Source organism: Podarcis pityusensis (genome assembly GCF_964106645.2).
Source record: "Podarcis pityusensis genome assembly, chromosome: 14".
Lineage (NCBI taxonomy): Eukaryota > Metazoa > Chordata > Lepidosauria > Squamata > Lacertidae > Podarcis > Podarcis pityusensis.
Genome location: NC_138039.1, coordinates 35,104,662 through 35,129,388, shown reverse-complemented (window position 1 = coordinate 35,129,388; position 24,727 = coordinate 35,104,662). Strand labels below are relative to the sequence as shown.

Here is a 24,727-nt window from a genome sequence, read left to right as displayed (position 1 = left end):
TTCATTCCCCCTTCCTCTCAGTTTCACTGGTTTCTCTTCCTCAAACAGTCAGCCAATATTCTGTGCTCATTCAACATGCTGTCTACATTGGGCTGTTTTGAGGTTCTCACCTTTAAAGCCCCCACCCATCATTTCTGCAAGCAATGAGGTTCTGCAGGTCTCTGATGGCACACTTTGTGCATAAAAAAACTGTGCATTTAATTTTTTTTAATAATAATTTCTTATTAATTTTCAACTCAAATATACAATTTATATCCAATTTTTAACAAAATTAACAAATCCTTCGGCTGCTCTGACAATCATCCATATTAATCTCTCTATTTAGCATTCCTTATTTTTGTATTGCCATTGTCTTCCCTCCCACTTCTATTTCTTTTAAACAATACATCTTATAATTCACAGTGCTTCTTGAAACCCCACTAGCGTTGTTTGCACATCACATATACTTTTCAGATAATCCACAAATTTCCCCCAGTCATCAATACATTTTTGGTCTCGGAGATATCTAATTTTTCCAGTTAATTTGTCCAACTCTGCATAGTCTGTCAATTTCATTCTCCATTCTTCTATCGTCGGTATTTCCTCCTGCTTCCATTTCTGGGCCAATAAAATTCTTGCTGCAGTAACTGCATATTGAAAAAGTTTACTGTCTTTTCTTCTTATTTCCTTCCCTGTAATCCCTAAAAGAAAAGCCTCTGGTTTCTTTACAAAGGTATACTTCAACATCTTTTTCAATTCATTATATATCATCTCCCAGAAGGTCTTCACTTTCTTACATTCCCACCACAAATGGTAAAATGTTCCTTCTTTATCCTTACATTTCCAACACTTATTGCATGTCTTACACATTTTTGCTAATTTTACCAGCGTAATATACCATCTATAAAACATTTTCATAACATTTTCTTTTAGTACCGTACATGCAGTAAATTTTAAATTCTCTTTCCAGAATTTCTCCCAATCCTCGAATTGTATATTATGGCCCAAATCTCTGGCCCAATGTATCATTACCGATTTTACTTCTTCATCTTTCGTATGCCATTCCAACAACATCCTATACATTTTTGACAGAATTTTACAATCATTGTTTATAATATCTACTTGAAATTTCGAATCATTTTCTTCATAACCACATTCCTTAATATCTTTTTTAAACATTTCATTTACCTGAAAATAATGCAGCCAGTCATAAACATATTCTTTAACTTGTTCATATGGTTTTAATTTCCATTTTCCTCCTTCTCTGATTATCAATTCCTTATATGTAATCCATTTATCTCTCATATTAATTTTCTTAACACTCATTACCTCTAATGGAGATAACCAGTGTGGAACTTTTGGTTCTAATAAATTTTTGTACCTATCCCATATTTCTATTATCGAACTCCGGAGAATGTGGTTCCCAAATCCTTTATGGATTTTCTTTTTCTCACACCATAAATATGCGTGCCATCCAAATCTGTTATCAAATCCTTCTAAATCCAGTAACTCCTTATTTTCTAATTTTATCCATTATTTCAACCAGCAAAGACATGCTGCTTCATAGTATAATTTCAAATCTGGCAGGGCAAAGCCGCCTCTTTCCTTCACATCTGTTAGTAATTTAAATTTAATTCTCGGCTTTTTGCCCTGCCAGATATATCTTGAAATCACTCTTTGCCATTCCTTAAAAATCATTACCCCCTTTATTATGGGAATAGTCTGAAATAAAAATAACATCTTTGGAAGGACGCTCATTTTTATCGTAGAAATCCTACCCCAAAAGGATAGTTTCATTCTGCCCCACACCTCTAGATCTTTCCTTATTCCATTCCAAACCGGTATATAATTATTCTGAAACAAGTCAATATTTTTAGGAGTTAACCAAATTCCTAAGTATTTCACCTTTTTCACCACTTCTCTCTCTGTTTGTTGTTGCACTTTTTCTATCATACTTTGCTCCATATTTTTTGCGATTATTTTAGTTTTCTTCTTGTTTAATTTGAACCCTGCCACATTTCCAAATTGCTCCATCTCTTCCAATACTTCTTTTACACTTTCTGTTGGATCTTCAATCGTTATTACCAGATCATCGGCAAAGGCTTTAACTTTATATTCATTCTGACCAACTGTTATCCCTTTTATTGATTTATTTTGTCTAATCACACAAAGGAAAACCTCCAGGACCATTATGAATAACAGTGGCGAAAGTGGACATCCCTGTCTAGTTCCTTTAGATATTTTAATATCTTCTGTCATCACATTGTTTACAATCAGCTTAGCTTTCTGCTCTGTATATATTGCCTTTATTCATTAAAGAATTCTCTTCCCACATCCATGTACTCCAAATTTTTTAGCATAAAGTCCCACGCTATATTGTCAAAAGCCTTTTCTGCGTCCACGAACATGAGTATAGTTTGTTTCTCATTCCTAGCTGTCAGATATTCCAAAATATTAATTATATTCCTAACATTGTCTTTCATCTGTCTACCTGGAAGGAAACCAGCTTGATCTTTATGAATAAGCTCTGGTAGTATCTTTTTCATTCTTCTCGCTAAAATCCCTGGGAAGATTTTATAATCTGTATTCAACAATGAGATAGGCCTGTAATTTTTAACTTGAGTTAAATCCGCATCTTGTTTTGGGATAAGTGTGATGAATGCTTCTTTCCATGTTTCCGGGATGTCTCTTTCTTTTAAAATGTTGTTCATAACTTCTTTCAATGGTGCCATCAAAACATCTCTTAGTTCTTTATAATACTCTGCTGTATATCCATCTGGTCCCGGGGCCTTACCCCTCTTCAGTTCTTTTATAGCCTCTTTTATCTCCTCAATTTCTATTAAGGCATTCAGTTGGTCCTTTTTGTCTGCCGGGATCTTTTGCACCTTTTTCCCTTTTAAAAATCTCTCTACTTTCCTCATGTTGTTCCTTTCTTTGTTTTTGTATAATTGTCTGTAAAAGTCCAAGAATCCTTTCCTAATTTCTTTCGGATTATCTATTTCTTCGCCATTCACGTTTATTTTATTAATTGTACTTTGCTCCTTTCTTTTTTTGATTTGCCATGCAAGCCATTTACCTGATTTGTTAGCTGACTCAAAGTTTCTCTGTCTTAACTTTTTAATATTCCATTCTATTTCCTTGTTTATTATCATTGCAAATTGTGATTGCAAGATCTTAATTTCCTGTTTTATCTTTGCATTATTTGGTTTTTTGATTAGTTTTTGTTCATAGTCCATTATCTGCTTTAAAATTTCTTTTTTCCCTTTTTCTCGATTTTTATTCTTCAAAGAATTCTGCTGGATGAAGAAACCTCACATCACTGCCTTGTTTGCGTCCCAAACTATACTCATCTTTGTGCCTTGGTTACAATTGTCAACAAAAAATTCAGTTAATTTCTTTTGTGCATTTTCTATAATTCTCTGGTCGTCGAGAAGATAATCATTAATTTTCCATCTAAAGGTTCTTTCCTCAAAGCCTTTTAATTCCAGCTTTATTGGGTTGTGGTCAGAAATTACTTTAGGTTGGATTTCAATTTGTAGGATTCTCGGAGTCAGTTCGTTCAAAACCCATATTTGATCTATTGTTGACAGTGACTGATTTGGTTCAGAAAAGTAAGTAAATTGTTTCTCCAACGGGTGCCTAAGTCTCCAGACATCAATCATATTGCAATTCTTAGTCATTGAGAAAAAAGACTTGGGTAGTTTCCCTTCTTTAGATGTGCCATCTCTCAATCTGTCCATTTCCAATGAAACCACACCGTTCATGTCTCCCCTTATTATGATTTTCTGGTCCATATATTCAAATAGTTGTTCTTCCAAAGTTTTGTAAAAATCAGTCTTATTTCCATTAGGTGCGTATATCCCGACAATAATCAAATTTTCCCCTTGCCATTTGATCCGGACTGCTATAATCCTTCCTTCTTCATCTTTGAAAATTTGTTGCGATTCGATTTTGTTTTTAATATATAAAACAACCCCTCTTTTTTTCTCTTTATCCGAAGATATAAATTCGTTTCCTAGTCTTTTGTTAATCAAAATTTTCCTGTGTTTTTTTGCCACATGTGTTTCTTGTAGACATATAATATCCAATTTTTTCTTTTTTAAAAATTGTTCAGTTTTATTCTTTTTCTCTCTCTCATTCATCCCAGTAATATTCCAATTCTATAACTTTAGCGCCATGATGGTTTCTGATTAAATAAATTTAATTAATTTCCTATAACTTCTCTGCCTCTTCTCCTTCTTCTTCTCCTTCTTCTTCTTCTTCTTCTTCTTCTTCTTCTTCTTCTTCTTCATCTGACTTCTTTCCATTTTCTTCTTCTTCTTCTCCCGGCTTCAACTCTTCATTTGCTCCTACTCCTCCTTCTGCTCCTTTGGCTTCTCCTTCTTCTGCTTTAAGTTCCTTATACCTTCTCTGAAATTTCCCTGTTTCTTCTGGACTCGTCAATCTGTGCTTTTTACTTTTATAAAAAAAAGAAATTCCTTCTGGAAACTCCCATTTGAACTCAATGTTATTTCTCTTAAGAATCTGTACCAGTAGTTTATATGGATCTCTGTGTTTCAACAGTCTTATAGGTATGTCTTTAAAAATAATTATGTAGCTCCCATCGATATTCAGTCTCTTTTCTCTGTTTTTCTGTAGTATCATATTTCTCATATCTCTATCTTTGAAAGTAATTAAACAGTCTCCTGGAAATTTTCTTGCTTTATTTGTTCTGACTCTCATTCTGAAGGCATTTTGTACTGTTTTGGTGACCTCTTCTGTTGGTATCTCTAACCACTGGGCCAATTCTGTTGTTAATCTTTCTGGAGAGAAAAAACAATAGCCGCTAGCGGCAGCTCACGTCCTTTTCCATGCTCTGTAAGTAGTGCTGCGTCCAAGCTGATTCCAGATAGCAGCCGACCTCCGTAAATTTTCCTTTTTCTTCCGAATCCTTTCTTTGTTAACCACCATCCAATCTGTGGTTCTTAGGGTCTGAATTTCATATGTTTTGAGAGCGCAGCGCTTTCCCTGCAAGCTCGGGGCTTCGCTACTCGGATGGAGATAATGGCTTCTCTTCGCCCGCTGTCCCCGCTCCGCCGTACTCTTCGCTCCTTTTTGGAGTTACCTGACGGCCGGGCGGGCAGCTTTTGGCGACGCTGAGAACCTGTCTCTCTGGACTCCCTCCAGAGATTAAAATTGGGGTCTACCGTGCCCTGTAGCACCCCTTTTCATCCAAAATAGCTGGGATTTCCCCTCGCGGTAAAATCCCCGCTTGCGGGAGGATCGCGCTGCACCGGAAGTCCAAAAAACTGTGCATTTAAAGCAGTGTCATCTCACTTTATAGCTTCCCCCAAAGAAACCTGGGAAGCATACTTTGTTAAAAGGTGCTGAGCGTTGTTTAGGAGACCCCATTCCCTTCATAGGTCTACAGTTCTCAGAGTGATTGACCAGTGGATCCTTCTTCCCAGGGAACTATGGGAATTGTAGTTCTGTGATGCAACAGTAATAATAATATAATTTATTATTTATACCCCGCCCATCTGGCCGAGTTTCCCCAGCCACTCTGGGCAGCTCCCAATCAAGTGTTAAAAACAATACAGCGTTAAATATTAAAAACTTCCCTAAACAGGGCTGCCTTCAGATGTCTTTTAAAGATAGGATAGCTGCTTATTTCCTTCACATCTGAAGGGAGGGTGTTCCACAGGGTGGGCGCCACTACCGAGAAGGCCCTCTGTCTGGTTCCCTGTAACCTCACTTCTCGCAATGAGGGAACCGCCAGAAGGCCCTCAGAGCTGGATCTCAGTGTCCAGGCTGAACAATAGGGGTGGAGACGCTCCTTCAGGTATACAGGACTGAGGCCGTTTAGGGCTTTAAAGGTCAACACCAACACTTTGAATTGTGCTCGGAAACGTACTGGGACAGTAGTCTCATGACAACTCCTAGCAGCACCCTTAGTGTCAACATTGCTGAGCTAGATGGACCAATGGCTTGACTCAGTCCGTCAGCTTTCTGTATTTGACTGTGCAGCAACAGAGCCTCTTTTACAATGAGTTAAAATGCTTTCTCTCCCCCCCCTTCCCTGCTGTGCTTGCAGTCTGTTGTCCACAATCCTTCCTAGAATTATCTTGTTGGCTCCTGTTGGTGTCAATTAATGATGTGTGGAGGAGCTGGGGAGGACAAGGGGCAGAGGAAGGGATGGCAATTTGCAGACACCTTGTTAGTAAGGCTGACCGCAACCCAATGGAGCCAGACAACTAGGCTTGGAACACCTGACATCTTCTTCCAACAACAAACAGCAGCTGTTTATCAAGCACCATTCTGTGCATGCCAGGAGACTGTAAATAGCTTTATGCAGATTAACCTCCCAAGTGCCCTCACAACAGAATCTCCTGGGTGTCAGCCTTATTATTCATGAGGAAAGCTGAAGATGGGCTAGCAGAGAAGCGGTGGACATGGGATGGGAAGGTGATTTGACTCAGTTCACATTTAAGGGTGAATCTAACTAATTTGAGCTCTCGGAAACAATACATGAACACAGTTGTCTTTCAAAACCTCAAATTTTGCTAGGCAGTTTTCCAGCCAAGTAATAGGCACAAAAATACACAATAATATGCATATATTAGTGAAGATAATGAACAGAGATGTGTTGCATTAGGGAGTATTGCATGCAAACATGTGTATATAGGAAAAATTAGCAGTACCCTGCTGATGAGGATGTGTGTGATTATTATTATTTAACTGATGTTGAAATGAGGACTGAAGTTAAAAGTGGAAAAATGAGAAACCAAAATGGACAGATTTGCCTATTTGTTCCTATCTTCTGATAAGTGCAAAAGCATTGGAGGGGGGTAACTGAAGTGCACCAAATCATTAAAAAATTTTTTTTTAATAAAAATTAAAACTGAATAAATGCACTCAGTGTAGGCAGTACTGAGTGAGATGAAGCAATGGTTCCATTTAGAGCAGCATTCTAGGTTTGCAGCAGAATGGACTTTTACATCTTTTACATCCTTTACCCTTTAAAATGTGTTTGTGGCAGTGGGTGAGGTTATTGGTTTGTGCTGTTCAGTGGCGGAGCTTCATGCTCTGGCACCTGGGGCAGAGAGCAGGTGGGGGCGTGGCTGGCGTGTATCCCAGGGGGTGTGGTGCGCATCCTGGGGGCATGGCGTGCATCCTGGGGGTGTGGCGTGTGCTCCCCCTGCCCCCTTCTTCCTCTGCCAGTGGTGTTGTTGTTTTGTTCTGGTTTTTATTATGCATTTTGAACTTTTATTTTGTATTTTTATGTTGTGAACTGCCTTGAGATCTATGGGGGAAGGGTGGTATAGTACACACACACACCCCTTCTTAACTTCAGAACTGCAGGTGATAATCATCATTGCCAAACCATGACCCAGTAGGCTGTAACTGACCTGCCAGGGACCCTATGAAGGCTCAAGAGTTTGCAGCAGCGAGAGGCTTGCATTAGGCTCGGCTGTGCCTCAGTCAGCGCTCCCCAAGGGTGACTTTGGATTAAGTGAAGCCTCTGGGATGCTCCATAACGTGCTGTCCCGTTTTATTTATTTATTTATTTATTTATTTATTTATTTATTTATTTCCAGTGAGATAACCAGGTGAGTAGGCCATGCTGGAAGCTGGGATGACAAAGCCGAGCTCTGATTGCGTCTTTATTGATTGCAAACAAAATAGCTTTCATAAAACTGCCCCATTAATAATATCTCCAGCATGACTGGAAAAACGAGCTGCTCAGATTCCTATGGTGTAAGTGCTACGAAAATAACAAAATCACATGCTAAGAGTGTTCCCATATAACACCAGATTTCAGATTGAATGGCCACATCTTTGATTTTCCAGCACTCAAGCAAGCAAACACAATCCATACCCAAACACAAGTTTCACGCCTTCCTGACACAAAGTCTTCAGTGTGCAGGAAAGTTTCTTGTTTTGCTGTGGGGTTTTTTACACACACAAAAATACAATTATTTGGCCCTGTTTACAGTCTGAAGTGGCACTTTTCTCTTCCTGCACGACCTGCTGCTTGTGTAGACTAGATCTAAAGGGAAAAAGAACTACTGAATTCACAAGGGCAGCAGCTTGTTAGTTACAGGGTGACTCTGCTGTTCCAGGACCAAAAGATCTACCAAATGCAATTCTCCTTGAAATTCATGTGTGTGTGATTGAAATGGAGTTGTGGTATACCATAAAACCTACAGAACCTATGATGCATTACAATAGTGGGCAGATACCCACGCATGGAAACATTGGAGACTTTTGCTAAATGTTCTGCTGGAGATCAGAACAGAAACATGGGATTCCCCCAGTAGGTTTCATTTATCCCTCATTCTGGCTACCACACAGTGCCTTAATATCACTAATATTGCTAATTTCAGTATATGCTTTTATTTATTTATGTTGCCCATTAAACAATTAATGAAAAGGTCATTGCGAATTCTCTGAAGCACCATCAGCCATTTTGAGGACTGTTGGTTATGCAAACAGGCACCATCACTCTCCTCAAACAAGCAAAGATGTCTAGACTTGGTAGCTTTTATGCCAGCCCGTAATCTTCTAATTAGCAGGCTTAATTGTTTGAGAGCCATTAAGATGTTCTGTTTCCAAACCTTTGGCTTTCTCATAAGGAAAGAGGTGCCTATGTCTCTCCATCCCCCCCAAATGAAGATGAGTTACTCTTGGATGAATTGCTGTTAAAAAGCAACAACGTGTTGCTATTATAAGCATCAGTAGTAAGCTGACCTTTTCTCATTCTGTCATTTTCTCTGTTCTCTCGTATCTCAGGAGTCACCAAGACAGGCACAGTCCACTTGAAATATACAACACAGCAGTGGGGGGTGAATAATTTCATGGGTGGTTTCTTGTGGGGGCCTGACCTACAATTTCACAAGCAGACATGCTGACAAGCACAAGTCAGGATGCAATATAATGGCGGAACTTGACTTGATGAGATGCAACTTTTGCTTCCCTGCCCTTCATAATTTAGCCATGAGTGCAGGGTTAAGGAACATTTGTTCAGTCTGAAGGCCACATTCTCTTCCAGAAAACCTTCCAAGGGCCACTTCCCAGCGGTGGGCCGGGCCAGAGGAAAATGTGGGCGGAGCGATGGATGTTGGCTTTGAACAATAGGCTAGTTTCTACACACACACACACACACACACACACACACACCATCCTCTCCTCCATCTAGCCAAGAAAGAGACATCCAAGGACACATGCTGAGTGACAGGTTCCACCCAGGCAAAATAACTCAAGGCTGGTGCAAAGCAAGGCCAGTAACAGGATGGAGAATGGGGAGAATCCCAAGGGCTAAAAGGAAAGGACAGGGGCCTGAAATTACCCAATCCTGCCCTAGTCAGTGGGAATTTCACTTTCATTTGGTTTTGACCTTCCTAAGCAATCTTCCTGGGACGCAGGTGGCACTGTGGGTTAAACCACAGAGCCTAGGACTTGCCAATCAGAAGGTTGGTGGTTTGAATCCCCACGATGGGGTGAGCTCCCGTTGCTCGGTCCCTGCTCCAGCCAACCTAGCAGTTCGAAAGCACCTCAAAGTGCAAGTAGATAAATAGGTACCGCTCCAGTGGGAAGGTAAACAGTGTTTCTGTGCGCTGCTCTGGTTTGCCAGAAGCAGCTTAGTCATGCTGGCCACATGACCCGGAAGCTGTACGCCGGCTCCCTTGGCCAATAAAGCGAGATGAGCGCTGCAACCCCAGAGTCGGCCACGACTGGACCTAACGGCCAGGGGTCCCTTTACCCTTTACCTTTAAGCAATCTTCCACCCCCAGCTAGAAAAGATGGGAGGGTAGTTTTGAGAACAAAGCATGATCAATCAAATGGAGACAAATTCAATAGTCCAGCCACCTTCAGTGAAGAGGGCTGGCTGTCTCTAAATTGCAAAGCACTTAGAGCAGACGGGGCATCTTAACAATGTGGGATGTCCCTGCTATTGAGGGTAGTTAGTAAAGTTCTGCCTCCCTTGCAAAGCTGGAGAGTGAGAGATAAACAGGCAAGACTTTGCAAATACAGTGAAACATAAGGGTCATCTTTTTTTGCAAATGAAAATTAATGAGAGCCTGCCGGGTGATGAAAATGAAATTATTTGTTGCATTAACATTAATTCCTGGTTCCCCTCCCTCCCGCCCTTTGCTGCCTACAGATGTACAGCATATTAAGAGGAGAGACATCATTCTGAAGAGGGAGCTCGGCGAAGGTGCTTTCGGGAAGGTATTCCTGGCTGAGTGCTACAACCTCAGCCCCACCAAGGACAAGATGCTCGTGGCTGTGAAGGTAAATCCCAAGGACACCCAGGCTCTGAATTGCTGAGAATGAAAATTCTACACATAGGTAGAGGCTGTATTTGTAGCTGCTTGGAAGACAGTTGGAAGTATCAGGTGGTACAGAGCTATTCTGGCTAGTCTCCTATTAAGGATTCACTGCAGTGGTTCATCTTACAGGGAAAAAACACTTCAAATGTTAAAAACTTCCTTGAACAGGGCTGCCTTCAGATGTCTTCTAAAAGTCACATAGTTGTTTATTTCCTTAACAGCTGATGCAAAGACAGGGCTCTTGATGAAGCTCAAGACTTCTTTCTTGAAGGGGATATTGATTGATTGACTGATTGATTGATTGATTGATTGATTGATTGATTGTGTAATTTGTATGTGCGCACACAGACAATAATTATTATCCCAAATTAAAATTGGGAGAAGGTGGCTCTTAATACAGCCCTCCAGTGCACACTAGTGTAGTGGCCAAAATGGTGGAACCTTCTGGAAAAAGTGTATTTCCAAGGTTTGATAACACCACTTTTTTTGGAGTAATACCAGTCCTTTTTTCTGTGGGGACACAGGGGGACACATACCCCTAAACATTTTGTGAATTTAATTAAAGAAGAAATTCACTGTATTTATTTCCCCCCGATTTGAACTGTATTTGCTTTTCCCGATGGTGATTTTCTTGAGTCAAAATGAGAGTAACCCTAAACATTTTTTAAGGAAAAAAGCACTGAGTTATACCATAAAATTATATTTCGATGGAAAGATAATTTAATGAAGAATGTAATGCAATAACTTTTATGAAGGATTATTTATCACAACAGCAGTCATAAAGTGACATGGAACAACCAGGAAAAAATGAGATATACAGGTTAAATTGCTGTGTTGGCACTGTGCGATAAATAAATGGGTTTTGGGTTGCAGTTAGGGCACTCGGTCTCTAAAAGAATTCCTTCGAGTAGCACCTTAGAGACCACCTAAATTTGTTATTGGTGAGCTTTCGTGTGCATGCACATGATCTGAAGAAGTGTATCTGAAGAAGGTATCTAAAGAAGTCTGCATGCACATGAAAGCTCATACCAATAACAAACTTAGTTGGTCTCTAAGGTGCTACTTGAAGGAATTTGTTTCGACTATGGCAGACCAACACAGCTACCTACCTGTAACTGGTCTCTAAAAGGTTCGCCATCACTGCTCTAGGGAAGCAGGTGGCGTTGTAGTCTAAACCACCGAGCCTTTTGGGCTTGCTGATCGGAAGGTCGGCAGTTCAAATCCACACAATGGTGATGAGCTCCCATTGCTCTGTCCCAGCTTCTGCCAACCTAGCAGTTTGAAAGCATACCAGTGCAAGTAGATAAATAGGTACTGCTGTGGTGGGAAGGTAAATGGCGTTTCCATGTGCTATGGCTTCCATCATGGTGTTCTGTTGCGCCATAAGCGATTTAGTCATGCTGTACCCGGAAAGCTGTTTGTGGACAAACACCAGCTCCCTCAGCCTGAAGCGAGATGACCACCGCAACCCCATAGTCGCCTTTGACTGGACCTAACCATCCAGGGGTCATTTACCTTTACCTTTTTACCTGTTCTGCCTCTGCAGCTGGAGGCAGAAATGCTTTTAAATTCCATTTTCTGGAGACCACAGTAGGGAATAGTGTTCTTGTTTTTGGTCCTGCTTGAGGGCTTCCTGGTTGGCCATTGTGAGTGGTGGATGCTGGACTAGATGGAGCTTTGGCCTGATCCAGCAGGCTGTTCTTATGTTCTTACAAAACAAAGCTGCTGGACCATGGACAGCTCCAAGCAAGCAATTGAAAAGTTGGGAGCAGATGGGGGCCTTTAAAGCCCCTGTCTCCAGACTGTAGACAAGTTCGGAGACTTAAAAGGCCAACCTCCTTACCTGTCACCATTAGTTGATATTTAGTTGCCCAGCTGTTCACAGAACTGATGGTTCCAGGATCTAATCCCTACAGATCCCAATCCCCTTGAAATATCATCGCAAAGTCACTTCCTCACCTTACATTTAAAGCATTATTATATAGTTATATCTCCCCCCCCCCAAAAAAAAACACACACCAACATCCTGGGAACTGTAGTTGGGTAAGAATCAAGAGTTGCTAGGAGACTTCTATTCCCCTCACTGGGCTGCAGTTCTAATAGTGATTGTTAGATTACTCTGGCGCCTCATGAATCACAAAGGGAAGTGTGTTCTAAACTATAGGGGAAACCATGGAAAATGCCCACTTCTAAAATTTAATTTCATTTATGAGTCACTTCCCATAAAATATCTTGAAGCAATTTCACAGTAAAACTTCTGAGTCAATAGTTGATAACTATTTATCAAATTTATGTAGATGCCAATCAATAAATGCTACATATATGGCTTACAAAGAAGACAGGATTGGAAAAACAATCTATAATAATTAAAATCAGCAACAACCAATGGAAGACATCAACCCTCTGTGGCCAGCAAAAAAATAGTAGCAGCAAGCCTTCCTTGTAACAGAGACAGCATCTGGATTAAGCTACACTAGGCTACAGCACTAGGCCTAAATATGCAAACAATGCTAAGAACATTAGATGAAGCTGCTGGATTTGGCTAATGGCCCTACAGTGCCTGATCAGATACTCATGGGAAACCCAGAAGCTAGACATTAATGCAACAGCACTCTACCCAGCCAAAATTCCCAGCAAGTGAGCCCAGAAATGGAAGCAAGAAGAGATTCTGACAAAAGAAAAATGGTAGACAAAATTAATGGACTATGCAGAATTAGATAAAATGACAGGAAGGATTCAAAACCTGTGGGACCAGAGATTTACAGAAGATTGGAAGAAATATACGAACTATTTGAAGAGCAACTGTAATCAACAAATTACGCTAGTAGGACAAGACATTTTGTAAGGAGAAATGTATGGAGCATTGCAAATTAGAGAAAAATAGTGATATTAGTTATGAGTTAAATGTGATTGTGGAAGTGAGAAATGTATATTTAGTGATTAGATTGGAAAATTTTCAGATGAGATTGATGGAAGTCAAAAAATTGTATAAGATGTTAAAATACATTTAATTATTGTTGAAAATGATATGTTGAAAACTAATATATATATATATATATATATATATATATATATATATATATATATATAACAAAATTCCCAGCAAGTGACATTCAGAGGCTCAATGCCACTGACAGTGGGGGTAGATCATAGCCTTCATGGCTAGTAACCATTGATAGTTTTATCCTCCATGAATTTGTCTGATCCTCTTTTAAAGCTATCCAAGTTGGTGGCCACCACTGCTTTCTGTAAGACTTAATTCTACAGTTTAATTATGTGCTACATGAAGGAAGGAAGATTTCCCTAAATCTGTGTTGTGCATGGGGGAGAAAAATGTTTCTTTATCCATTTTCCCCATGCCATGCATAATTCCATAAACTCTTTTCATGTCACATCATACTTGCCTTTCCTCTAAAGCTAAAAAGTCCCAAACTCTGCAACTTTTCCCCATTTTGGTTGCCCTTTTCTGAACCTTTTCCAACTTTTTGAGGTGAGGTGAAAACAACCTATATAGATTTGCAATGAGTGAATCGAAACCAGGTGGCCTTTTTTCAGTGGTCAGAAAAAGGAACACAAAGCAAGGCAAAAGGTTTTGGTCCACCTCTAATAGTAGACAGCATTGGGGGGGAGTGTTTGGGTGTGTGTGTGTGTGTGTGTGTGTGTGTCTCACAGGGTTGTGAAGAAAGTACAAGAGGCACCTCTAAGTTTCTTAAGGCATGATAACAACATCATGAAGATATTAAATGGCTGAAAGTAATCAAGGGCCCAAGATGAGAATGGATGTTTTGCCATCTGTGCACTGCACTATCATCTATCTGAATCATCCATCTAAATGTCTCTAGTCAGGTTGTCCCCCAAGGGAGGAAAATTAAAATGAAATTATGTGATTTTTGAATAGATGTGGGTTAGAATGATAAGACAGGGATTCTGGGGTTTGGGTTGTGTAGTTTTGGTTGTGGGTTTTCTTTCCAGTCTGCTCTATTTTAAAAGAGAAAACTTTCTCTATCAAATGCCATTCCTCAGTATGACACTTCACACCTTAGCAAAGGAGACCAACTTGACATGGTTTTCTTTCAGAGTCTAACTCAATAGAGTCAGACTTCTGAAGAGACGTCAAGTAAGATGGATTCAATTTGCAATAGCTCTTGCTATGTCTTCAAATGCTCTCCGAGATTCCATTCAGACTGTTTTCACACATCATGCTTTTATGAGGTGGTGAGCCAAGGAACGTGGCCTGTTCCTCTCACTCTTTGTCAGCATAGAATAATAATGAAGATAAAGAAAATGTCACTCTTATTATTTTATTCATTTAATAACTGCCTCACTTTTCAGTCCAAAAGGGATCTTTCAGGCAGGTCCTTACGCAGTGTGGCAAAACGCAATCAAATTATTTCAATCCAGGGGCCACACCTGCTGTCCAGGTCCATATTGGCCCCATTTCTTCTTTCAATGCCCAGGTCAGCAGCAGGCAAGATTGAAAAGCATCATAGGAGCAATGGAAGCTCCTAAGTTTAAATCTTTGGTCTTCCTGGCTCTTTATTGTCTACACTGACTGGCGACAGCTCTCCAGGCTTTGTGAAAGGGGTTTTTCACAAGCCTACCTGGAAGCACCAAGGATGGAACTTTGAACCTTCTTCATGTAAAGCCTGAGCTCTGTCACTGAGAGCTATGGTCCAGATTGCAACTGATGGAGAGGAAAAGATGTGATCTCAGGCACTCATCACCTATCGATTAATGTCAGATTGCTTGCCAGCTATTCAATGGTAAAAGACTAAATATAATTACATGACCGCAATCACATACTTTTGGATATGAGTTATGATGGTGTATCATCATCCAGTATCACCCAGTGTCAAATACAGGTATGAAATATCTGCTGAATATTTGACACTGAATTAGGGATGGGCAGATCAGACTAAATCCATATTAGTTTGACATGTGCTCAATTATAAGCTGGTTACATTCTGGCTTTTGTGCAAAAGGAAAAAGAAAAGAAAAGAACACAAACATGTGTTTAAATTGCATGTGCCTCCTCCTAAAGTACACTTTTTATAGCACTCTGTGAGTATTCTCCTAAAACAAACCATTTTTATATGAATCTAATGCATTTCCCTTGAAAATATGTATTGTGAATGCTTTGTGATGTATTTCCCCCTAAAATATGCATTTTTATATGCTTCTCCGTGTAGTTATCCTAAAATATTCATTTTGTGCATGTTTTCTTTGAAAATGCCTCATAAAATTCAGTGGTGAATAAACTGATTAATAGTTGCATTCCAGTCTTTATATAAGTGCGGGACCAAGGAATTAGGTCAACCTATTTTTAAAATGTAGACTTAGACTAAATCAATATCTCCCTTTCCCCCTACATTGAAATCCTCAATGAAGAATTCCTGAGAGCATATTCATCTTTAGCTGAAAGCTGTGTCTTCATGAGGAAACATACCAGACACAGGTGTAATATGCTTTCAGCTAATTCTTAAATAAACCCAAAGCCACTCCAGTATTAATTCCATGCGCACAATTGGCAAAAGTACCTAATCATGGCAAACCATGAGTGTGGTTGAGGAGCCATTTTCAAGAAGAATACAAATATGAGTCTCTGTCTCTCAATAAACTGTTTAAACCAAAGGGAATGAAAACAGGATTTTTTTGGGGGGGGGGATTGCAGTAGAGATGACACACACACACCAACACATCTATTTACAGAATAAAAGACAGCAAATTCAGCTCTTCCAAAGTATATGGGTGGACTAGTTCAGGAGAGTTGTAATAAGGAACGATGATGTTTTCTGCCCCTCATTGAGAATTGGTTTCAAATTCTGGGTTCATGGTTTTCCAATTCTGACTCAGCTAGAAATAAGTGGAAGCTATTACCTTCCTGCTCTCTCACAGATGGGTTTGTGGAAATTCCACTTCAATGAGATTTGAGCTTGGGTCAAACACACACACACATACAATTTCATAACTGGTGATCTCCTGGCATTGTTTCTGAATGGATCACAGTGCCCACGCTTCCCACTATATCAGGAGTGGGGAACCATTTCAACCTTCTGGGCAACTTTGTGAAGCGTCATATGCTAGTTATCTGCACACCATAGGAAGTTGCCATTTGATAGGTGGTAATCTGTATTTACTCAATTTCAACAGGCTTAAAACGTAGGAGGAAAGTGGCCTTTGTTAGCTTCCTCATTTTGTCTTTGTATCCTCCTCTTTCCCTCAGGCCCTGAAGGACCCAACTTTGGCTGCCCGAAAGGATTTCCAAAGGGAGGCGGAACTTCTCACCAACCTTCAGCATGACCACATTGTAAAGTTCTATGGTGTCTGTGGTGATGGAGACCCTCTCATAATGGTATTTGAGTACATGAAACACGGAGACCTGAATAAGTTTCTGAGGTAAGTCCTGAACAAGCTTGGTTTACAATGATTTAAAGTTCTTAAGGAGAGACCTCAAGGAACCATAAAGCCTTCTGAAGTGGGAATTGTGCCCCACCAAGGTGCTAATAATGACTTTTAAAGCCTTGGGCCACTTGGGTCCTAGATATCTGAAGGGGTATCTCTTCCTATACCAATCTGTCATTGAGCTAACATCAGCAGTTGATATCCTCCTGGCAATCTAAGGGCAATCAGTTATGCATTGACCAGAGAAAGGGCCTATTTTGTGGTGATCCTCCGACTATGGAATGCCCTCCTACTTGAAATATGATTGACACAATGTCAAGTTCCCAGCAACAATTGAAAACCCATCTTTTTCCCCATAGACCACCATGGGGAGGACAGTTGCCTTGACCAGATTGGACCATTGCTGCAACTGACTTTGCTATTGTTTTTTTTTTTTTTTTTTTTTAATGATATTTATTGAAAAAAAATTTAGAATTACAAAAAAAAGACAAAACAGAAAAAAGAAAAAAGAAAGAAAAAATAAATCCATCATTCTCAAATTCTCAACTTTCATTACCTTCTTTCTTTGACCTCCTCCTCCTCCCTTTTCTTGTATCCTAATTAATAATCATCACAGCAAATCCTTTCCATAATTCATAATATTCTGTCATTACATTACCTTAATCTATTTGCATCTTATCTTATAAAAAACCTTAAAGCTTAAAGCTTAAATCTTATTTTTACCAACTTCTCATAACCATAATATTCTTACCTAATTCTTTAAACATTTTTGCTAGAGCCAAGTAATTTCATTTCAACATCTTTCTAGCATTCATCAATTTTATAAAACAATCTTAACGATAGAAAAAAGAAATAAGAACAATCCAATCTTCATCCAGCGTCCCTTCCTCCTGGTCCCGGTTTTTGTCAGTCCCTTTTATCCCGTTGATCTAGCGCATTAACCTGGTAACCTTAAATCTGAGGCCCTCAAGTCTCTTCCATGTCCCTTCCGCAGCTCTTCTTCATATTTTCCTTTCACTCGTGGGAACTCCAGCTTGGCAATGTTTTTGACCCTTTTCAACAAATCAGCCCCTTTTCCATAGTCCGGACTAAACTCCATGTGATATTTAAGAACATGTTTCAAATTCCCTCCAAAATTGGGAGCCCCCACAGCTCCAAACATCTGACAGCCCATTGCCAGACTCGGAAAGTCCAAACATCCCTGCATGGGGGGGTCAATCCAACCCCCCATTTCCAAACCATTCCAAACTTTATCTTTCCAAATCTGGTTTTTTCCAAGATCATTTGTCAAATCCAAAGGCTCATGTTCCTGCAGGGCCGCAGCTTCCTCCATCTCTGGCGCCCAAGGTTCAGCAACGTCCTCTTCTCTCATCTGTTCTGTCAGGGCACACTCCTGTTTTAGTTCCTGGGTGGGCTCCATATAGTTTCCCACTACCTGTTCAAAAGTTCTGGCCGCATTAGTCATCAAGTCCATCTTCTGATTTAACTGGTCCAGTAGGGCATTTATTTTACAGAGAGCACCCAACAGAGCTTCTGAAAACATTGTCCTACAAGGTCACAAGTCCTTTCCCACGATTGTAATCTGTAACAGCTGCAAGCTCCCTGGAATTAGTTACAGTTTCACAGTCTCCCTCTAGGGGCAAAACTTCTGTTTGTTCTTTCTTTTTAAAGACAATAGCAACAAAGTTTCTTTTTAGAGATATTTTGTCAATATTTGTTCCTTTAAATTGCGAAAGGAAACAGTGGAATCACTATATTACACTTCTTTTAACTGTCTGTCACAAGCATTTGTCTCTGGTCAATGAGCTTCAAACGTCAGTCCTGACACCCCGCTCCAGGATCAGGACGGAGGAAAGTTACTTTACTTTGAACTCGCTTCTGCAGGTTTAAACAGTCCAAAAAAAGATCCCCTTTCTTCTCCTGCTACCGAAGGGGGGTTCAACCATTTTAAATGATGAAAGCCAATCCTTTAGAAGTAATTTTCTAAGCTCTAGTTTACGTTGTCTTTGCTTTATTCTGTCTACAGAGAAACGGAAGGCTGACTTCCAGTTTAGACCTTCCCGTTTCAGTACCAAATTAGATTACATTTTTAAGTCCAATTCCTTTCTGCTCGCCAATCCTTGTTTATAGTCCAATTGTTCAAAGTTTATGTACTCACGGGTGATTATTTTAGATGCCAAATTGTCCCAGGAAAAAGGCAGCGCTCTCCGGCAACGGCTATGCGGCTTCGCTCCACGGAAAAAGCAGTTGACTCGCAGCACCGCGCCACTTCCCCCTCTTCGCTTCGGAGCCCGTTAATGGGTTCCTTTGCGGGTTGGGGGGGCGCTAAGGGTGCCCGCCGAGTCCCATGGTCACAGGCTTCATCCGCCTGTGATTTCTAAAAGGGTCCCCGCTTCGCCGTAGCGGAAAAGACCCGTTTCGCGTGGAGCTGGTCCCTCCAGTTCAGAGGGAGTCCGCCATTGCCGATGGTGCCACCCCGGAAGTCCTGCTATTGTTTTATCCACTCCATTTATATTTTGCTTTGATGCGAACTATTGTGCTCTGTAGTACTGATAGCTCACCACAGGGAACACCTATACAGTGGTACCTCAGGTTAAGAACTTAATTCGTTCCAGAGGTCTGTTCTTTACCTGAAACTGTTCTTAACCACTTTAGCTAATGGGGCTTCCCGCTGCTGCCGCTGCACCGCCACTGCACGATTTTTGTTCTCATCCTGAAGCAAAGTTCTTAACCCGAGGTACTATTTCTGTGTTAGCGGAGTCTGTAACCTGAAGTGTCTGTAACCCGAGGTACCACTGTACACAGAACCAAAGGTTCCTGGTCCTATCCCTGGCAGCTCCTAACAGGCACAGAGTCCGATTTATACCTTCTGCCTCTTATTGCCTCTTCCTTCTTAGCTCTCCACCAATTTGCTGATTACTCCACAGCTCTGTGGAGGCCATTCCAAGATGCAGAACTTTAGGATGCACTGGACTCACATTATCTTTTACTTCATGCATGGCTCTTTTGGCAAGCGTGGTTAGCCACTGCTGGGCTGAACCACCACCACCACCAGCAACATCACTTAGTCTTTTCCCGTTCACTGAAAATTTCAGCCAGTCTATCTTATAAGTATTTCATTTATCCTTAGATTCTGGCCAACACCGATCAATCAAAGCTACTAGTCATGATAGCTACACTCTCACTGCACTGTTGAAGACAATGTCTGTTAAGGATCACAAGTTGTGAGAGTGCTACACTCAGGCTTTGCTCATGGGCTTCCCATGGACATCTGACAGGCCACAGGATGCAGGACAAGATGGACCATTTTGATTTGATCCAGCTGGGCTCTTCCTTTGTTATGATGTACAAGGATCTGTGGGGTATAAGATTTCCAGTATTCATGGAGTGCAGCATTCCCTTAAGTAAAGATCAGTTGTTAGTTCTTCGTATTTAGAAAAGCTAGGTGTGTGTGTGTTTTGTTTTCCCCCATTGTGTTTATTCGGTGGGAGCATAAATGTGTTAACAATGCAGACAATGACCCGTAAGCAATAGAGTTGAGTCCTTGCGGCATTTGCCAAGGCGAAGTGCTCCAGCTGTGGAATCTGACTCGTGACTGGGACAAATAAATCCCTTTCCTTGGCTGCCATTTATTTTAGCTGGCATCTAAAAGGACAAGACATTTTGGGAAGCATCCAAAGAGATGTTTATTAGCAACACAGGCATTTTGAGGGACCCCATTCCCTTTCTGAAAGAAAACCAGAACCTTCGGGCTGTGGTAGCATTAGAGGTGATTTGAAGCATCAGAGCTCTTGATGTTTTTCCTTCCCAGCCCTATAGGCCTACCTTGGATTGGGGAGACTTTGAGAGATTAAATGCATTTTCCAAGTCACTCTGACAAGCTAGCAAAAATCCAAAAGCTTTGTTCCACTAGATTTAACAAAGGAATATTGGCAATTCCCCCCATGTTGCCGAGGTCAAAGAGACAGCGGCCTCTGAAGCCACCTTGTGTTTTTCTAGTTCTCCTCAATGCCTTTCTCTCCGTGTAATTAAAACACCATGATTCCCTCAGCAAATCCCATCCTCTACTTGTCGACAGCAAACAGACACACATTTGAAGGCATAGGCTCACTGCATACATTAGCATCTAAATGAAGCACCATGTTCATGAAAGCCTCCATGTGCCTGTAATTGCTATTGTCTCCAATGGCTGCAGCTTAATACCAGTTGCTGGAAACCGCAGGAGGAGAGAGTGCTCTTGAGGTCAAATCCTGCTTGTGGGTTTCCCACAGGCTTCTGGTTGGTCACTGTGAGAACAGGATGCTAGGCTACAAGGGCCACTGGCCTGATTCAGCAGACTCTTCTTATTTTCTTAACTAAGGAGCTTCTATCCAGATCTCCTCCAGATCCTTGCTTCCAGAAAACAAAAAATGGAAAAAGCGGTGACAGTACTCCGTACCAGTTGTTATCATCACAAAAAGCCATAAAACACGCACACATACTTAGAGAGAAAGATTTAGTGACACAGTACAGTGCAGAATATCCCCTTAAAATTAATACAATTGCTACAACCTGAAAAGTACTAAAGCATCACCCTGCTCCTGGCTTTACTGGAGCCAGCAAAAACCTGTACAGATGAAAAAGTATTGCAGTACATTTAGAGAATTCTTGGACATTGGCCAGGCTGTGGACGACAATCATTATGCACCTATTGTTTGAACTTCTGGTACTGAAGGTGATCTCATGAAGTTATTACACAAACACACACAGTAGTGGGAAGAAAGGGGTTTGGGGGGGGTATTGAAGTTTTCACAATACAGTAAAATAAACAGTTCTGCATGAAATTAAAAAAAAAGAAACTAAAGAAAGAAGGAACAGGGGAAAAAACCAGAAAAGTAACTGTTTTGCAAACTTGGGTATCTAGCTGTTCCTTGACTACAAATCCCATCATTCCTAGATAGCAGGACCAGCAGTCAGGGATGATGGGAATTGTAGTCCAAAAACAGCCTGAGACCCAAGTTTGGAAAACACTGGTTAGCTGGTGTGTTTAGCAATCAATGCCTCTTCCCAGAGAACTCTGGGAACTGTAGTTCTGTGAGGGGAATAAGGGTCTCCTATCAGCTCCTAGCATCCTTTACAAACTACAGCTCGCAGAGTTATTTAGGGGGAGTCATGAGAGCTTAAAGTGGTATCATAGTACTATAAATGTATGGTGTTAATGTGGTCCAGGTCAGTTCATACCATAATCCACAAGGATCAAATTCCTCAAGCATCCCTGTGTCAGCCCTAGACCTGTCCTCAGCACTCGGCTTTTCCACTATAGGCGACTCCTAACAATGCAAGCCACTTGACCTGTCACATCCCCATTTGTGGAGCCCGGTCATCTCCCTCTCTTTCGACAATGCATTTTGGAAAGCATCTGAAGGAGAGCCGTGAAAAGCTTCAACAGCTGAACCAGAAATATTTTGGCAGAAATCTGTCGCTGCCATGTCATATCTGTCTTCCTTCCCCCCTCCCCTCCACATGTGCCTCAAGCTTATCAGAGAGAGAAATTCCAGGATGCAAGCAAGTCAGAACTTGTTGCTCTCAGAGTTTAGCTCCATGTCAAGATGGAGGGATCCATCTGCACAGGCATTTTTCAATTTGTTCGCTCTCTGCAGGGCTGCTGCTGCTGCTGTTGTTGAAGAGGGTGAAATGCCAGGATTAATTTCAAACGAAGCCAGAAGAGAGAACCACAAAGGAAATGTTGCTGTTGTATCTAATAAAAGAGACAGGAGGCCATAGGAACATTGTCCTTTCTTCGCCACATATTAGGCATTTTCACCATTCTGCTTCCATGCTGGCAATGAACTTGGGTGGAAGGATGAAAACTGACCGAGGGCTCATGCATACTATCGTTTAATGTGGATAGTAAGTTTCTCGAACCTCTATTAATTCTCCATTCTCCATATCATAATATGTTTAGCTGGAGAAGAGAAGACCAAGAGGTGATATGAGTGGATATACAGTGGTACCTCTGGTTACGTACTTAATTCGTTCTGGAGGTCCATTCTTAACCTGAAACTGTTCTTAATCTGAAGCACCACTTTAGCTAATGGGGACTCCCACTGCTGCCGCGCTGCCGCCGCCCGATTTCTGTTCTCATCCTGAAGCAAAGTTCTTAACCTGAGGTACTATTTCTGGGTTAGCGGAGTCTGTAACCTGAAGTGTATGTAACCTGAAGTGTATGTAACTTGTAGGTACCACTGCATAGCCTTCTTCAAATGCTGCCACATGGAAGATGGAGCAAGCTTGTTTTCTGCTGCTCTGGCAGGTTGAGCCCAAACCAAGGGATTCAGCTTGCAAAAAAGGAGAGACTCCACCTAAACATTACCCTCTCTCGCCTTCCACAGGGCACACGGCCCGGATGCGATGATCCTTGTGGATGGGCAGCCTCGGCATGCGAAAGGGGAGCTGGGCCTTTCTCAAATGCTTCACATCGCCAGCCAGATCGCTTCAGGGATGGTTTACCTCGCCTCCCAGCACTTTGTACACAGAGACCTGGCCACGAGGAACTGCTTGGTTGGAGCTAACCTGCTGGTGAAGATTGGAGACTTTGGGATGTCCAGAGACGTCTACAGCACCGATTACTACAGGGTAAGGTGGCTGTGGTAATGGAACCCGGAGTGGGTGGCACAAAAGCTGGGAAATGACATTGCAGAAGGTTTCCACATCTACCCCATCTTTCCTCACCCAAGCTTGGTACAATATGGAGGGCAGCTCTATTGCTAGTTATTAGTGATGGCAGCTGAACAAAGTTTCTATTCTCATAAGCAGCATGCCTCAGTATTCCATAGGCTTGAATCTAATAACAGGGGAGAACACTATTATTATTATTATTATTATTATTATTATTATTATTATTACTACTACTACTACTACTGCTACTACTACTACCCACCCTTTACCAGCAAGTGCCATAGCCAGGTTACAACAAATTAAAATTAGAAACAGTTAAAACAGATCACAATCAGCGGAATAGGGTGTGCCCTGCAAACAGACATCTCAAGTGTATGGTGAAAAAGTTAGATACCTCTGTGGGGAGGGCATCCCACAATTCTGGGGCTGCCACAGAGAATAAGGAAAGTGGCACAAAACTGCACTGGCATGTGTTGGGACAACAACTGCTTTGATGCAACACTGTGGCACCTCCCTTGCAAACAGATCAGAATGAATACTCCATAAACAACTGGATGTTTCACCACCCTCAAACTTTGGGCAAACAGATAAGGGTGATTGCTCAGTAAGCAGGATGTCTGTAAGCAACCCCAGTCTTTCAGCTGAGCCTTAAGACATAACAAAACTCCTACTGGCAGATTGAAGTAAAGAGGTCCAGGTAAGGTATGACCCTTTGATTCCACTGTATGTACAGAATGAGCCTCAGCGGTCCATGATGACATAAGCAGTGGGCAGAGAGGGGTGACTCAAGGACCCTAGAAACCAGTGTTCCCATGTGGTCGGCTGAGGCACGCTCAGTTGGGGGGAGGGAATATTGTGGCTAAGTAAATTAGTAATTTTGGAAAAAGCAGAACCAACAGAGTACAGCTATATTCTGAAGAAAGGCAGAATTGTGGATTGATCGATCGTTTTCATTAAAAAATGGAAATTACTGCAGTCGGTGAGATGTTAATGATTAGAACGTTCCATTCAGCAGTCCAAGTGGAATTTGTAGATCAGTCTTAGGGATCCTATGTCTCCCCCCAGATGTTGTTGGACTCCCAGTTGCCACCAGGCCCAGCCAGCATAGCCAATGGTGAGGGGTGGTAGGAGTCGTATTCTGTTAACATTTGGAAAGACACAGATTTCCTACCTTTGTTCTATAGGATCTCATGCTCATGATTGCTTTTTCAAGTGAAACAACTCCTGCATTTTCATTTTCATGCACTGAATAATCCACACCTGTGCTTAGGCCACTCACCTACCTGTGAACCACAAAGCACTTTCTAGGTAGATCATTTGTTTATTACTACATTTCTATCTCATATTTCTTCCAAGGAGCTCAAGGTGGCACTCAC

General features: G+C 41.2%; 1 protein-coding gene across 2 annotated transcripts in view; it reads left to right on the top strand.

Annotated features, from left to right (window-relative positions):
- The window catches only part of NTRK3 (neurotrophic receptor tyrosine kinase 3), a 421,404-nt gene that overhangs the window by 350,923 nt on the left and 45,754 nt on the right, over nt 1-24,727 (top strand). For both annotated transcript variants that reach the window (XM_080980344.1, XM_080980345.1), the window contains exons 13-15: nt 10,124-10,254; nt 16,516-16,688; nt 23,066-23,309. In XM_080980344.1, the coding sequence (XP_080836470.1) occupies nt 10,124-10,254; nt 16,516-16,688; nt 23,066-23,309 (548 nt within the window). The remainder of the gene's footprint in view (nt 1-10,123; nt 10,255-16,515; nt 16,689-23,065; nt 23,310-24,727) is intronic.